General features: G+C 41.7%; 2 protein-coding genes across 2 annotated transcripts in view; both read right to left on the bottom strand.

The window, feature by feature from the left end:
• LOC126291432 (proline-rich protein 36-like) overlaps positions 1–6,404 on the bottom strand; it is a 58,299-nt gene extending 51,895 nt beyond the window's left edge. Inside the window, exon 1 of the mRNA XM_049984947.1 lies at positions 6,204–6,404. Within this exon, the coding sequence (XP_049840904.1) occupies positions 6,204–6,404 (201 nt within the window). The remainder of the gene's footprint in view (positions 1–6,203) is intronic.
• Positions 6,405–6,960: 556 nt separating this feature from the next.
• Positions 6,961–17,890, bottom strand: part of LOC126291431 (homeobox protein unc-42) — a 374,346-nt gene continuing 363,416 nt past the window's right edge. Inside the window, exon 7 of the mRNA XM_049984946.1 lies at positions 6,961–7,157. Coding sequence (XP_049840903.1) covers positions 7,051–7,157 — 107 coding nt within the window. The 3' untranslated portion in view covers positions 6,961–7,050. The remainder of the gene's footprint in view (positions 7,158–17,890) is intronic.

The following is a 17,890-nucleotide window of genomic DNA, read 5'->3' as shown; positions in this document are numbered from 1 at the left end:
GATATAGACGTGGGAAATTCATCAATTGTAGGGGGGTCTAGAAATGAAGAAGAATTTTATTTTTCACTTGACGTCCAACCATTTTTGCAACAAATTTTAATTTCTTGTGAACAATCGCATTTTCACGCAATTAGTTATTAAAAATAAAAAGATGTAATTTTTATTAAAAACATATGATTCAGTGTTTGTTACTGAATGTTTCCACTTCATGTTAACGACAGAACTTCAAAGTAAAAAAAAAATGTTCCTACTAGCGACGTTCGAAGCGGTAAGTATATGAATAAAAGACAAGACGGCCACATCTTTTTTTCCAGGCACCGGTGGTTATGTAAATAAACTCGAAGCGTTTGATGCTCCACACTGCTCGAAAATCTTTTAATCTTCAAAGGCGTTTTTTCGAGTTTTTGTGAGAACTGCGAGCACTGAAGAATGAAGAAAACCGTGGTCACTATAAAGTTTAATACGACACTTACATGCCCTGTTTTTGCATACTTATCAGTAACAGCAAAGGAGAAAAATTTTTGCTGCTGCAGATACAAATGGATATTCTCCAAGGAAGGAAAAGTTTCTTTTCTTACGTAGGTACTACAAATGTTAATTTTAACTGTCATACTATTGAGAGCCAGCTTATGTGTTGATGAATATGGAGACGCAGTGTTATAAAGAGCTAACATTGTATGGCAAATTTATGTGTACTGCGTTATAGGTATGAGAGAAGTGCTAAAGAAATTTGCAGTGTCGAAGTTTGCTGCAACTTGATCCATATCCACAGTTCGAGCAGTTTTCATCTACAGATAAGATTTATGCAACGCACTCGGAGTCATTACCTCTTGATTATACAGATGTCCAAACCACTGAACATATTTTCATCAGTAATCAGGAAATGACCCAGTTGTAGGGGAGAGTGTTGTAGCCAGACGATAGTGTATCTACGAACACATGATGTTTCCTTATCAGGTGTTTCGAGCTAGTGACTGAATTTAGAATCACGTAAAGGAAGGAGCACCACAGACCGCCATAATCAGTTTCCGGCATTCTTCTGTTTGTCTCGTCGTCAAAGTAAAATTCTGTTTTTTTTTTTTAAACTAGTTATGTAACTTTTTTACAGTGTCATCTTGCTTTCTGCTACTAGAATTTTATTTTACAATTGCAGTTTCGGCATTAAACAAATTTAATGATAATATTTTGGCATATGGGTTTACACAGTGCTTGTGACCAGACCAGTAGCTCTGACGGAAAAAGAAAACAGAACCGTAGGTTTTGAGATATGGTACGAACACAGGCAGTGTCGGGCAATTGGAGATGGCTGTGGCCAGTTCGTCTCGTAGAGAACTTGACACATCAAAGACAATACTTTTGGGGAAAAGCCGTCGAGTAACTTGCAGTTCGTTTTCAGCTGAACAAACGAGATAGGACTAATTTCGTGAATATGTTTTTCACAGTTGTGAGAACCTTGGCGGAAATTCTGAAAACAAAGTATCTCACAAATTTGCTTCCGTTGTTAGATGCCATCAAGGCAGTTCCAGTGTCACCTAGTGAATATCTAAGAATGTGTTCCCAAACGGATCTGATTATTACTGACGGGAATGAAAAACAGTTGCTTCACTACAGTTTGTGACCTTTCAAGGTACGTGGAATCCTGGTTGCTTCATGAGCAGCACTCCACTATGGGCACTAAGAAAGAGGAAAGAGAGAGAGGAGTGACGTACAAAGAAAACCTTTCAAAGCTTTGGACAGTTTTATAAACAGTAAAGCTTTCGTTTCTCTTTTTCAATATCTTATAGTTTAAATTTACTCGTAGTCACCTTAATGTAATTTCCTTTTCGTAACAAATCGTAAACTGAGAAATAATACTTAACTTAATTAACAAAACATGTAACGAAAGTGTTAGTGCAATGGAGAGTTTTATTTTTTACCAGTGCAAATACTGTATTTGCACTCTTAAAATGTTAAGAAAAGCGTTAAAATAACATTATAAAAAGTATAAATCTCAAAAACACCCACTGGAACGTCAGACTACCGAAACCTCTTTCTTTATACTTAAACCCACTGGGTTTACGTATAACAACACAATACCTCTGCCTAACGTAAACCTATGTGCCAAAATCTTATGCTTGAAAATGGGTTAATGCGGAAAATGAAATCGTAAAATAAAATTCTGACATCTAATTTATGGAGTCTTTGGACCCACATTACGAGAAAGTAACAATTACATAATGTGTGGATGGTTAAGCCACACCTCGTTAGTTCGTGTACAATCGTATATCTTGAAACGGAAGGAGGTCTCCTACCAAAGAAAACGTGATACCTCCAAATGAGCTGAGTTTCTTTAACGTATTAAAAATTTTCCGCCTTGAAAATGCAGATTTGTGTTAGCTGCTAATAGCTTCTATTTCAGAATGTTTTTAACTTGTAACTGGATTTTTGCTAATACTCCTTCTTGATTTCATTTTACTTACTAATTGTTGGTCTGTAGTAGAGTAATAATATAACACACACACTATTAAACACAGTACTGACAAGCATTTCTCTTCTGAAACACTTTTAGGTTTGAATAGATAGTTTTTTTCCTGGGAACATGATCATGGAGCAGTTTTTCTAATTTCAGGAAAAGATTACAGCGCTCATGAAGTTTAAAAAGGGGAATAAGAAAATAGGTTAGACTTCTGTAAAGTGTTCCGGCGTACAACACTTTCCTCTACTAGTAGTTATATCATGCAGAATGACTATGTACGACAAATAATTTAGCTTGCGAAAAATTAACGGAGTTTAAGCTTATGGCACCAGGAAGGAAAAAAGGTAAAACTTAATTCCTAAAAATATTTCATTGTGGGTTAGGAGACCGTTTCGGAATGCCGCAACACCATAATTGACTAAAATATGGAAATGACAATGCGACCATCTGCAGTACAAACCTAAAAATATCGGCGACTATCACTTACTTTGCTGTTAGAAATAAATAAATATTACGACAACTGAATTATCACAGTTGTCACGTAATGAAGCGAAATGTTCTAACGTTTCTCCTTAAACAGTTAAACCGAGGTCGTTATGAATATCGAATGAAATTCTTAAGGGGCCCATGAAACGCGTGTGTAAAATCTATGTCACTTTAGAACAAGCCCTGACCTTGCTAACTATATAGCAACATAAAATCTTACAGGCATCTCCTACATCGACTATAGTCACAATAACATTTGGAGGCAATGCATAATAGCGACAAAAATTCTATTATGTGGACTCACTCCCTAGACATTCATAGTCTATGTCTACACATACAATGGTGTGTAACACATGGAGCCGTCTTCTCTGAGCTTTGCATTTTGAAACCACATTCTTTTCTATCACGCGAAAAATGTTTGTAATCGTTGCAAAAATTGCATTACGAAGAACACAAATAAAATTAAAGTTAAAAATTTCCGATATGTCAAAAAAGTAACCTATTTACGCCACCCTTCGCTCCGACTTTTCAACGCAAGCCATGTAGCTGTCAGAGTGCTTGATGCGACAGTTTTGAAATTTCACGTCGACTGCGAGTTAAGGTATTTGGTACACTGCTTCCCAACTCAGCTGTCAGTTTTCACTTAATTTCGTTATAATCTGACAGGTAAATGCTTGAAGGGCATAAAATTTGTCGCGCGAGACAATATATTGAATTATTTTTCTAACTGAGGGAATCGTTTCTTTTTTTCTTTTTAAGTAGTTGACAATCCCGGAGGTAAAAATAACTTGAGAGGAGTGCGGAGATTTCCTGTATTTTAGCATCTGGACTCTGACTATATCGTAGTTAACAAGATAATTTATTTTACGACAGTAATATAATACGTGACTCAAATGAAACGGAATTTCATTGCGAAGGTAACAAATTTTGCTTCTGTCACGGTGCAGTTCGAAGGTTTTACTCTTGTCAGGTGAAAATTTAAACTTCCACTATTTTCATTGTTGGTGTGTACGCTACGAGCAGAACTCCTGTTTTCTGTCACTACAAGAATTGCCATTGGTTAGGAAGAAGTAAATTATAACTTTCAGCAATAAGATATCAATTTCAGTGGCGTTGTCTCACGATCAAATGCCTTAGTTTAAAATATTTAACGGTCATAACATTTCCAGAGAGAGGTTTGGCATATCGGGAATAATTACATGTTTGTACCGTTAATTGTTGGCACGTATGTGGGCATAGCAGCAACGAATTTAAACGCTGCAATATACTTCATAACTGTTTTCCCAACACTCAACGATCGAAACATAACATTTCAGTCAGATTTACCGGTTTCGCTGTATATAGTCAACTCATGGCCTGTAGAAAGGGAGAAAAATCGAGTGTACGCGGTAAGGGAGCACAATGTACTTTTTTCTGAATATACTGAGACGTGGCGACATAAATGTGCTTGTTTTAAGTTACACTAAAATTTATCAAAGAAAAACTGTCCCAATAAAAATCATGAAAGCAGACAATGTGTATCTCAAAGATAAAAAAATAAATATTTCAGAGACTAAAAAAACTTAAAATATCAATAAAATCAGGAACTGTATAGTAAATTTTAAAATTAGTTTTTTAAAAATTTTTGTTGCCTGTTTCATGGTCTTTATAATGCAAATTTCTTCATCCTACTTTTATAATTTTAACTATTTTATTACTTTAGTAATATCGTCCTGTCAATTCTTCATCTCAAGGACGAACCAACCCAGGACAGCTAATACGTCGTAAATGTTCTCTTTCCCAACAATGCAACTTCGCGCTTTGTCAGTAATCCCATCATTCCGTCCACCACACCACATTACGTTGTCCTTACACTCCCAAAGTAGTTTACTTCATTTTTTCTCATAGACACATTATGTACCAACAAACGCTCATAGTTAGTTTGGAATTCTCAAATTGTTAAGAACAACGTTACGTTGTACTCCATTAGTACCAGAAATTAGATTTCCTTTTCTCAGATCTGAAAATGGCAACTTACTGGTGAAACTGGTTAACTATAATACGAATGCTTCTGTAGACTCTAACATAAAATTGTTGTCGAATAAATTGTTTGTGAACGATGATTCTTAAACAGATTTCATGTCTAGTTTTTCGAAACTTTGAAATTATATCAGATAAAGATCATACCAGATGATCCGCATAGTTATTCTAATGATACCGGGGCAGAAATGAAAGTAACTTCGAGTAATGTTTAGTTGTGTTTTGACTACTCTCAATAGTCGTGGTCTTTTAACAGTCCCTACACCTCACGAATACAGTCGAAGCAGAATATTCGAAATAGCAGTACTTCGGTATAGTTTTCAAGATTCTGGTACATACAAAATCTTTTCTCCTTCCTGGTTTTAAGCTAATATGAAATAGCTGCTAGTACAAATGAAGTAAAGAAGCTAAGGAATAAATAGAAAATATCTCCGAAACTGCGAAAAGTATTAGGGGCAAGAACATATAAAATAATTTCGAAATGTCCATATATCTTATCCATGCTATAAAGGTATGAAACGTACTCTTGGACTTAGGAGTTAGTCCTACGTGTGTGACCGAAAAAAAAAATGAGAGATTAAAATGGTGCTTATCGTGTCGTAAGGGAAATCAATCCACTTGAGTTCTCACATAATTTTTTCAGAGATTATACCTAACAAATTAATGTGAGATGTGTCATCTGTTTGAATTTGAATGGAATGGCAGAAGGAAGCATGGGGTATATCCGCAGACGGCTGTGTTAGAGTTTGAAAAAATTTTGAAATCGGTAAGACTATTTTCAATAATGTAACTCTAAACATGAATCCACCTGGTTTTATTGTTAGTTCTACAGAGAGAAGCTAAACAGTAAAGGAAGACGAATTTACTCTCTTCAGTGTTCGAGTTATTCCTTGCTCTTCGGTGCATGGCAATACGTTTTGCATTTAACAGCAAGCTGAACTATCTAGTTGAGCGTCAATCCATTAAAACTGTAATCTCGGAAGATACGTAGTGAAACGCACTAGATTTGTCCCTTTTCAAAACCTGCAGAAGTCTCCTTCACTGCTAAAGGTGTGAGGTATATTTCCTAAACAAGAAAACATTTCACTGTAGGATTGTCTGTAACATGCGAGACAGAAAAATAGAAAAGAAGATCAGTTTGTCGAAAAAATTACTTAACGTTTCTGGGAATGTGGGATGCCTAAAAGGGAAATACGGTTGATATAATATTCTGTATGGAAGAAGCTAGGAGAGGAAACTTTACCTGTAATGAAGTTTTAGTGTGGAACACATTAGTAGCTTTTGTAATACCCCACTTGCACTGCACTAGTACTATGGCAATGTCACTATGTGAAAGTAACTGTAGTGGTGAGAAGAGGCGGTCAAAAAGTTGATTATTATTATTCAGGTTCCTCTCTGCTAAAACAGTGTAGGTCACAGTTTCACCCACAGTGGGGTGTTCCATATTTCCACACATCATAACACGAGTAGAGGCTGCCCACTGTGCCTGTGGAAAGAGGGTGCGATCCAGCACAGTGATGCACAGTCAGAGACCGACCAGTGCCTTTCTTTGAGCTCCATTCACTTCAACATGGAATGGGCTTCTGAAAAGTGTATCTTCGCAGGGTCACTTCGCCGTCAGAGAAAGTCCGGTAGGCAGAGGAGACGTGCGTCGAGCCCCGACACCACACACTGGCCGCAGCTGATACTGGACTGGGGAGGTCGGTGACAGTTGTCAACTTTCGCCGTTGGAGGCCAAATAGGTGAGATCCCCAGCAGGAGAACAGTCGCCCCTGGACTCATCCAAAGTGCCGGCTGACGCGGTCCCGACACCGGGCCCAAAAGAGGGGACCTCCGCCATCGTCGGTCACTCCTATGGACCTACCACGGCGCAGTGGTCGAAGCACCACCTGGAAGCACGAGCTTCTGAAGCAGTGTCCGACCACCAGTGGTGGCCCCTCAGGAGAAGAGCGGTGGCAGCGTCCTCAGAAGAGACGGCCTCCGCTCCCAGTGCCGGCGTACTGGTGCTGGGGTAGGGTGGCGAGCTGCTGGTCGGCGTCGGCGTCAGCGTCGGCGTGGAGGTGGTGGAGGGGCGAGATGGCCTGCCGTCATTACGTCTGGTACTGCAGCATCGGCGCCGCCAGGTTGGGGTGGTGCGTCGAGTTCATGCGCAGTGCGGAGAGGCTCTTGTTGTACCACTCGTCCTCGGCAGTCATGCCTGTGAACAAATCGACAGCACAGTTCTATCATGTGCATATCTACACACTAGGGCCAGAGGTGCAAATATTTTTATTCCAGAATACCGGGTGACCAAAATGAGTATAAATTTGAAAACTTAATAAACCACGTAATAATGTAGATAGAGAGGTAAAAATTGGCACACATGCTTGGAATGACATGGGGTTTTATTAGAACAAAAAAAAAAACAAAGTTCACAAAATGTTCGACAGATGGCGCTGGACAGGAAAACTGCTACCGTGACGGGTGAGAGGTACCCCGATATGTTACAGAATCGCATCATCCCCAGCCTGGCCGATAAGCACCTGCTGGAACATACGATGTTTACGCAGGACGGGGCTCCACCCCCTATTGCTAGACGCGTGAAAGATCTCTTGCGCTCGTCGTTTGGTGGTGATCGTGTGCTCAGCATCCACTTTCGTCATGCTTGCCTCCCAGGTCCCCAGACCTCAGTCCGTGCGATTATTGGCTTTGTGGTTGCCTGAAGTCGCAAGTGTATCGTGATCGAGCGACATTTCTAGGTATGCTGAAAGACAACATCCGACGCCAATGCCTCACGATAACTCCGGACATGCTTTACAGTGCTGTTCGCAACATTATTCCTCGACTACAACTATTGTTGAAGATTGATGGTGGACATATTGAGCATTTCCTGTAAAGAACATCATCTTTGCTTTGTCTTACTTTGTTATTCTAATTATTACTTTTTTAGTTCTAATAAAACACCATGTCATTCCAAACATGTGTGTCAATTTGTACCTCTCTATCTACATTATTCCGTGATTTATTCAGTTTTCAAATTTATACTGACTTTTAGATCACCCGGTATAGCTACGAGGGTGAGTCAAATGAAAACCTTAAATATTTTTTAAAATATTATTTATTGTGCAGAAGTGGTACAAAGCTGTGACACTTTTCAACATAATCTTCTACACGCTCAATGGAAGTCCTCTAGCGCTTACAAAGTGCGTAAATTCTTTTAGAAAAAAAATTATTTTGGTAGTCCGCGCAACCACTAACGCACCGCGTGGCGTACCTCTTTATCACAACGGAACTTCTTTCCTCCCATTTGAGTGGTTCAAAGATGTGGAAATCACTTGGGGCAAGTTGTCAAGAAATTCCATCGAACATATGTGGGACATTATCGAGAGGTCAGCTCGTGCATAAAATCCTGCACCGGCAACACTTTCGATGGATGGCTATACATCTACATCTACATTTACACTCCGCAAGCCTCCCAACGATGTGTGGTGGAGGGCACTTTACATGCCACTGTCATTACCTCTCTTTTCTGTTCCAATCGCGTATGGTTCGCGGAAAGAACGACTGCCGGAAAGCCTCCGTGTGCGCTCGAATCTCTCTAATTTTACATTCGTGATCTCCTCGGGAGGTATAAGTAGGGGGAAGCAAAATATTTGACACCTCATCCAGAAACGCACCCTCTCGAATCCTGGACAGCACGCTACACCGCGATGTAGAGCGCCTCTCTTGCAGAGTCTGCCACTTGAGTTTGCTAAAGATCTCCGTAACGCCATCGTCCTTCCCAAATAACCCTGTGACGAAACGCGCCGCTCTTCTTTGGATCTTCTCTATCTCCTCTATCAACGAGACCTGGTACGGATCCCACACAGATGAGCATTACTCAAGTATAGGTCGAACGAGTGTTTTGTAAGCCACCTCCTTTGTTGATGGACTACATTTTCTAAGGACTCTCCAAATGAATTTCAACCTGGCACCCGCCTTACCAACAATTAATTTTATATGATCATTCCACCTCAAATCGTTCGGCACGCATACTCCCAGATATTTAAAGAAGTAAATGCTACTAGTGTTTGTTCCGCTATCATATAATCATACAATAAAGGATCCTTCTTTCGATGTATTCACAATAGATTACAATTGTCTATGTTAAGGGTCAGTTGCCACTCCCTGCACCAAGCGCCTATCCGCTGTAGATCTTCTTGCATTTCGCTGCAATTTTCTAATGCTGCAACTTCTCTGTATACTACAGCATCATCTGCGAAAAGCCGCAAGGAACTTCGGACACTATCTACTAGGTCATTTATATATACTGTGAAAAGCAATGGTCCCATAATACTCCCCTGTGGCACGCCAGACGTTACTTTAACGTCTGTAGACGTCTCTCCATTGAGAACAACATACTGTGTTCTGTTTGCTAAAAACTCTTCAATCCAGCCACACAGCTGGTCTGATATTCCGTAGGCTCTTACTCTGTTTATCAGACGACAGTGCGGAACTGTATCGAACGCCTTCCGGAAGTCAAGGAAAATGGCATCTACCTGGGAGTATGTATTTAATATTATCTGCGTCTCATGAACAAATAAAGCGAGTTGGGTCTCACACGATCGTTGTTTTACGGAATCCATGTTGATTCCTACAGATTGCTCTACATTATTGTTGCTGCTGCAGTTTCTCTGCCGTCAGTGGGTATTAGCCTAGAAATGCTCTGGGCACCGCGTTGTGCGACGCAGGGGTCTGGACTGCAAGTAATCTCTGAGAGACGGCTTGGCCGTAGCCGGGGCTATGCGATGCCACGCGATGCGATGCTGCGTGATGCGATGTGATGTGATGCGGCGTGATGGCTGGAGACGGGGCGGGGTCATCTCGCCGGACCATTACTTACGGCGAGCAGCTCGCCAAACGAGGTTCCGCCGGCAATTTTCCCCGGGCTCGCTACGGAGCCGCTCTTCCGAACGCAATCAGCCTAGCCCCGAGGACCATCTCACGATTTCGGGGCGTAATGTTTCCTTAAAATGGCCGCGAGCTCTGCGGAGCGCGTCCGCCGCGAGCTGTGTGTGTGTTTTCCAGACCAACTGAAATCTCCTGCAATGGGTGACCAGCCAGGCCGCAGGATTACATCGGGAATAGTTATGTCCGATTATCATTAAGGGGACACAACATGGTGGGGGGCGATAAAACTGGATTTTTTTTTAATTACGGAATTAGAATGCATATACATTGAAGCATTTTCTACAAAATATTACAAGCGATTCTGTGAACATTTGAAGGCGAACGTGCACGGCACTCCTCGCCGTTAGAGAAGCGGTTCCGCGCTCACACTCCATACTTACAACGCGTTCAAACTCTGTTAACACACGTTGTGCCGCCGTAATCACGTCGGAAACCTTTTAACACGAAACGCCTGAGTACAAATGACAGCGTAACCAATGCACTGCCCTTTTTTACCTCGTGTATGTGATACTACCACTGTCTATACACGGGATGGTTAAAAATTCTCTCCGCAGTGACGTATGATTGTTAGACGCGCGGGCCGTGTGATTGTTCGCTTGCCTGGGTTACTTCCCTTCCAGTGCACTCTCCCAACATTCCTCTGTTTCGTTTATCTCAGCCAGCGTCAGTAGTATCTTTGGTGTGTGTCGTTGCGTGTTGACGTGAACGTTTAAGTTTAGTTCTTTGTTCGTCTGTTTCGTTGTTGTCACTGTTAGAATTCTAACCATTGAAGGACGTGTGTTTAAAGCTGGCGGTAAATACACAGATTCTGTTCATCAAACATTTAACTCAGTTTTCCCGGAGACAACACTTCCACATCGCGATACTGTGCGAGATTTGATTAACAAATTTCGAAGTACGGGTTCAGTGACAGATGCACAGAGAAGCGCTCGTCCTTGCGTTTTGTCTGAGGATAAATTACTCGATATTTCCGATGAAATGTCCATGAGTCCGAACAAGTCAGTAAGAAAACTCGCCCAGGAACGAGTGTGTCGGAACGGCCCACACAACTGTAAGGAAAAAATTAAAACTTTTCCCATGCAAAGTGACAGTCGTGCAAGAACTGAAAAATACAGATCATGGCAAAAGACTGCGTTATTGTCAATGGTTCTAAAATTTCGTTCAAAAAAATGGGATATTCTTAATGAAACGTTTTTCACTGATGAGGCGTGGTTTCATTTATCTGAGTACATGAACTCGCAAAATTCTCGTATGTGGAGTACTACAAATCCATTGTGTATTCATAAAGAACGACTTCATTCTGTGAAAATAGGAGTTTGGATTGCAATTTCTAGACGTCGGATTGTGGGTCCCATATTTTTCAACGGAACAATAAACGCACAACGATACTGCAGTGATATTTTGTACACATTCATAGGAGAACCTGTGTTAAGTGAAATACTAAACGGCTATTTTCAACAAGATGGTGCAATCGCGCATACAGCTCGCGTTTCAATGTCAGTTTTGCTGATGTTTTCGGTGGTCGCATAATTTTACAGGGACTTTGGCCTCCACGATCGCCTGACCTAGCACCACCTGACTCTCTCTTCTGGGGTGTAGGGTCTAACAACCCTACCACAACAAAGGTCAGCATTTAATAACGATTGTGGTGTTGCTCACGCTACTAAATTCAGCATTATCGGGCAACAACAGTCATATTATGTGGCAGGTGTCATTAGAGCACAGTTAATAGTCATTTCATGTAATAATGAAAAAACTAGGCACTCATCTTTTCGTGTTTCCCGCGCTGGTCTCGTGTGAAATCATGGCTCAATCGTTGAGAACCTAGGTGGTTATGATTCCAAGCTCGGATGCAAAGAGGCCTAGGTTTTATTCTGAAGTATTCAAAAGTTTTCTAGATGCGTTTCTCAAACCATTCTTCGAGATTAAACCTTTTAAAGTTAGCACAATAGTGAAGTAAAAAAAAAATAAAAAAATCAGCACTCCGAATTTAAGTTACACTTCCTATTAATTGATTTTATTGCAATATCACGTGACACACTAACATCATTTCACAATACAAAACATCTCTCTCACAGTCACTGTTAAAGTTCACATTTTATAAGTTGAATACGTTAAGCGTCTTTCCAACATGACGTCCAAGACTTGACCTTCTCAAGGTCCGACTCTCTAACAACTCAACTACTAACTATCAATCGCTTACGCGCCCAAAAATCAGAGTTACAAGTACGTCAAAGATCATAGCGACAAAAGAAAGAATACACATAATAATAATATCATTGCAATATAAACATATAGATGTATCACAAGTGAAATCAAATCTGTACGTTGTCTCAGAAATATGTTAAGTAGTTAACAGATATACAGTAGAATATTACTGTAATCGAGAGGTTCAGGTGAGGTACCATAATGGTTACGTAATTCAAGTACCGTTACAAGGAGAAGCAACTGTCTGTAAAAAGCGTCGAATCGAGGGACTGAAAACAGCAATATCCACTTTCACTGCTTCTGTTACATAAGAAATGTTACAGCTTGTGTTTGAAAACGTGATTAGACGAATTGAATTGTGTATTCAACAGCAGGAGAGACACTTTCAACATTTAATGTGAAAATTTGTAAGTAAAAATGAATATTGAATAAATTCATAACTGGTATTTCACCGAGTTTCATTTCGGTATATTCACTGCGCCATACGGCACTCGCGGCTAACAATCATACGGCAATGCGGAGAGACTTTTTGAACACTCCGTATGTGCACATCGTCATTTCGTTACTTTCGTCACCTCATTGAATAAGCTGATTACTGTAGTAAAAGTTTTGTCTCCCCGTGCTATTTTTACTCCAGCATACTTCCCAATATTAGCAACTTGACCATTCCCTGATGTCTTTCTATCAACTGACTCCTATACAGGGTGGCGTACGAAATGTGTTACCAATTGTTTCTTTCACAATTTACGACGCACATTAGATATCCCGCTGAGATCTATACAGCAGTACCAGCAGATCTTGGAAAAACAAATGAGTTACGAAATGACGTGTAATTCACGATACTGACTCCAGGAGACTAGTAAGCAGCAATGGTTGACAATGGAAGACCGACGACACAGCAACGTGTTACTTTTTCATGGAACGAAATGCCTTGTTGTGACCCTTGCAAGAAGACCACCCACATGTTGTACGATAAATTTGTACAGGAAGCAACAGTTTTGGAAGCGAAGCGACCTCTGCCTAAGCCTGTTTGATCGCCGTAGAATATTGAAGCGGTACGAGTTGCTGTACAGAGAAATCCCGGGAAATCGTGTAGAAAGGCAGCAGTGCAACTGGAAATATCCAGGCACTCCATTCAACGCACTCTTAAAAGTGACCTCCATATGTACCCATACAAGATGACCTGTGCACAGCTCACTGAAGAACACAAGCAGCAGAGACTACTGTTTGCTCAGTGGGCGGAGGATAGGGAAGAAACTCTCAACAACGTTTGACTTTCAGACGAGGCACATTTTCATTTAGACGGTGTGGTTAACAAACAAAATGTACGCTTTTCGGCCACTGAAAACCCACAAGTGCTTCATGAACGACAACATTACAGCGTGGGCACCAATTTCCAGTCACGGACTTATTGGACCCTTTTTCTTTGAAGAAACTGAACAGCGAGCGTTATTTGAGCACGCTTCGCAATCGCTTCATTCCACAGCTTCCTGCTACTGCCTTGCCCTTCAACACGCAGCGGTTCATGCAAGATGGAGCAAGGCCATACACTGCAAACACTGTGTTGGAGTTTTTACACGAGCATTTCGACATGCGGATCATTTCACTCAGGTTTCCAGGTCGCTTCAGTGACAGATAAAATTGGCCCCCCCAATATTCCAGACCTCAATCCATGTGATTTTTTTCTTTGGGGTTAACTAAAGGAAAAAATTTTCCCGAAACGTCCACGTGATTTAATGCAGCTCAGAAGACTTATTCTTCAAGCTTGCTGTGAAAGTACGGAAGACATGTGCCGTAGGGTAATCACTAACTTCACTGTTCGTTTGAATGAAGTTAGAAAAAAATTGAGCATGTGCTGAGTGAGAACAAATTTCCATGGACGGCTCTTCATTGTAGTGTATGTTCCTTTCAGATTGTATTGACAATAAAGTTTATACTCGAAAACATGTAAGTAGGCTGTTTAGGTTTTTATGTTGGTAACGCCATGTAGAGCTCTATATGAAAATCACTGGCTGTGCAGTGTGCAGTCTGTAGTCTGTGGCTGGTTTGCATTGTTGGAATTTTCAATTGTAGTGTTGCGCAGTTGGCTGTTAACAGCGCGTAGCGTTGCGCAGTTGGAGGCGAGCTCACAGCAGTGGTGGATGTGGGGAGAGAGATGGCGGAGTTTTGAGAGCAGATGTTCTGGACGTGTGTCCGTCACAGACAGTAAATTTGTAAGACTGGATGTCATGAACTGTGACTTTTGAACACTATTAAGGTAAATACATTGTTTGTTGTCTATCAAAATATTTCATTTGCTAACTATGCCTATCAGTAGTTAGTGCCTTCAGTAGTTAGAATCTTTTATTTAGCTGGCAGTAGTGGCGCTCGCTGTATTGCAGTAGTTCGAGAAACGAAGATTTTTGCGAGGTAAGTGATTCATTAAAGGTATAGGTTATTGTTAGTCAGGGCCATTCTTTTGTAGGGATTATTGAAAGTCAGATTGCGTTGCCCTAAAAAAAAATAGCGTGTGTCAGTTTAAGCACAGTCATTTATCATTTTTCTAAGGGGCCGTTTCAAACAAAATGGTTACACATTTCGTGCCACCATGTATTTAGTAAAGATGTCACATAATTTTTTATCTTCCGAATTCGATTCAGTACCTACTCATTAGTTGCCCGATCAGTAGTTAGTTTAACAGTTCCGAAATTAAAAATGACGCAAATGGAGAAAAAATGGTAGAGCTCGGAGACGCCCGTGACACCTCACTGGAAATGGAACAAAATCGAAAAATTTTCCGCGATAACTTCTTTCGCCCCCGCCTCCGACCTTTTTTTTTCTAATTCGGGAATTTTTTAAGCGGATGCCAGCTACCCCCGCGGCCGGTGTAACGAGGCATCGAATGGATAGCGGCTGCGGCGGGCGTGGCAGGATCGCGCGGTTTAACAGGCTCGCCCCCAGGGCTGGAGGCGGCGCCGCGCGGAGGCCCTTCTTCCTTTCTTCCTGGGGGCGGCGGCGGCGGCGGCGGTGGCGGCACATTTCCTGGCAGCCCACGGCGCGCCGGAGATGAGGGTTTATTTTTTGCCACGCCACGCCACGTCGCCTTTCCCAGAAATTGAGGGCTGCGCCCGCCGCGGGCAGAAACCGCTCCACGCAGACAAGTTTCCCCAGCCTCCCCTCGGCTCGGCCCGGCCCGCCTCTTTCTTTTTCCCGTCGCCCCCCCCCCCCCCCCCCCTTTGCTCCTTGTCTCGGGGCGGCCCTGCGCTGCCGGCGGTCCATCAACTTGGTCTCTCGCCCCGGGCGCCACACAGACCTTAACGTGAGCGAAATCTTCTTCCGTCTACACTCGCCCCATCTCTCGACTCCCTTCGTCCACTTTTTTCACCCTCCTTTCTCCAGTGTAGGCACGGTGGCACGTCTCAGCTTGTACAGGGTGTCCAGAAAAGGACTCCCTGATTCCAAAATTAAATATCTCGAAAACAAAGACCGATAGAGGAATGCAGTAAACGGTATTTTTATTGTGAAAGCTGTAAGAAGTTTATACAGCGGTTTGAAATAATACTTACAGAAGCTGCTAACAGATGGCGCTGTACGCTGTACAGCTCATATCAGCATACATAAGTGAAATAATCGCATGGAAACAATCTTTGCAAACAATCACATCACAATGTTTTCAAACTGTTCACCATTGGCACTACAGAGGTGGCGCAAACGAAGAATGAAATTCGCCATTACATTTCGTAGTGTCTCAACCGAAATGGATTCACTTGCCACAGAGATCGCCGATTCGAGTTCGTCCAGCGTGGCGGGATGCTTCGGGTAGACCGTGTCTTTCACTGTGCCCCACAAAAAAAAGTCACAGGGAGACAAATCCGGCGAATATGGAGGCCAATGCATGACTGCACCAGTAAATTTTGGATATTCCAAAGCCGTGACTCAATTCCAGAAGTATTCCTCAAGAAAGCGAAACACTTGTTCGGTCCGATGTGGTCGGACTCCATCTTGCATAAACCATTCAGTACCTGGTCGATCCTCTAACGCTTGCTGTATGCAACAAATTGTTCCAAAATTTCAACGTAACGTGCACCAGTGACCGTTTCTCGAATGAAAAAAGGGCCAATAATGCCTCTGCTGCATACTGCAGCCCACTCAGTAACTTCAGGAGAATACAGGGGTTTCGCTTCACACCAATATGGCTTTTCGCAACCCGAAAATCGCCAGTTCTGCTTATTCACGTATCCATTTAGGTGGAAGTGTGCTTCATCTGTAAACCTGATGCAGCCAACACAAAAACATTCAGTATAAATCATTGTGAGCATCTGATTAACAAAGGCAACCCTTTGTTGCACAGCTCGTACGGGTATGGCCTGGTGCGTTTGAATTTTGAATGGAAACGTGTGTAGGCTCTTTCTCAGTATTTTCTGCGTGCTGGAACGCTTCAAACCAGTCTCAGATGCAATCCTACGTACGGATGACATTGGATTTCGCTGAATAATTCCAGAAACTGTGGCGATATTTTCAGGCGTAACTGCGGTTTGCTTGCGGCCAACATGCCCCAGTAGATCATCAGTTACGCTGCCTGCTCGTTGAAATTTTGCGAAGAGCGTACGAATGGTTTTCGCATCGGGTCCTTTTGGAACATTAAATCGTGCTTGAAAACTTCGCCTTGTTGCCGTAGGACTCTCTTCTAACCTGTCGTACTCTAGCACCAGAAAAATGCGTTGTTAATTCGAGTACATGGTTTTAATCTCTTCCTTCGGTACACTAACCTCCTTTCATGTTTCAATAGTGGGACTGATCGCTCTGCGCTTCGGATCACTATTTATACTAGGCATTACGTATGGCGATTACAGCGCCATCTGTTATCAGCTTTGGTAACTGCTGTATAACTTCTTACAGCTTCCACAATAAAAATACCGTTTACTGCATTCCTCTATCGATCTTTGTTTTCGAGATATTTAATTTTGAAATCAGGGAGTCCTTTTCTGGACACTCTGTAAGAAGTCCATGGTTAAGGAATTTGTTGCTAGCGCACTGGAGCAGATGGTAATTTCGATGGATTGCTCGCGCTGCCTGCGATATGTAAGCTTATAAGAGAATTTCAGACCAAACAGCAGTGTTGTATGCAGTAGGAACTGTGTGTTGGTAGGAGTAAGTAAGTAGTAGGTATCAGTCGTGTGTATGAAGTTGGCTGGGCCGGTCGTGGGGAGCGATGGCGGAGCCTGAGCGATATAATATAAGGTAAAAGCAGCCTCGCGCATATGTAGTATGTTATATCAAGTCCCATGTTTTTTAAAAAAAATGTCTTAATAATAATCCTTTTTATAAAAATTAACTTTTGACAATCATTCATCTCAATCCATCCCGATTATTGTAAAGAAAAATCAGTTGTTTCCTCTTATACATGACAAATCTATCAGCCAGCATTGCACTGGGCTGTGCCAGAAAAAGTTATTATAAGAGGAGATATAAATGCGTTTTCCGGCGAATTCATTGAGGTAAGAATTTTCAATTTATTCAATATGATCTTTCAGGGCCATGACGCAGCACTGCTGACGTCCAAAATTTACCAAAAAAAAAAAATGGCTCTGAGCACTATGGGACTTAACATCTGAGGTCATCAGTCCCCTAGAACTTAGAACTACTTAAACCTAACTAACCTAAGGACATCACACAACACCCACTCATCAGAATTTTCCAGTTTAAATTCACAGTCAATTATTGAAAGGTTATAAGTGAGTCACATTTTTATTGAGAAATTAGTCACGTTATTATTGGTAGCTTACGGAATAATAAACTGTTGCTAGGTCACAC

The sequence above is a fragment of the Schistocerca gregaria genome, chromosome 9, assembly GCF_023897955.1.
Source record: "Schistocerca gregaria isolate iqSchGreg1 chromosome 9, iqSchGreg1.2, whole genome shotgun sequence".
NCBI classification, from domain to species: domain Eukaryota; kingdom Metazoa; phylum Arthropoda; class Insecta; order Orthoptera; family Acrididae; genus Schistocerca; species Schistocerca gregaria.
This window is presented reverse-complemented; position numbering and strand designations above follow the sequence as displayed.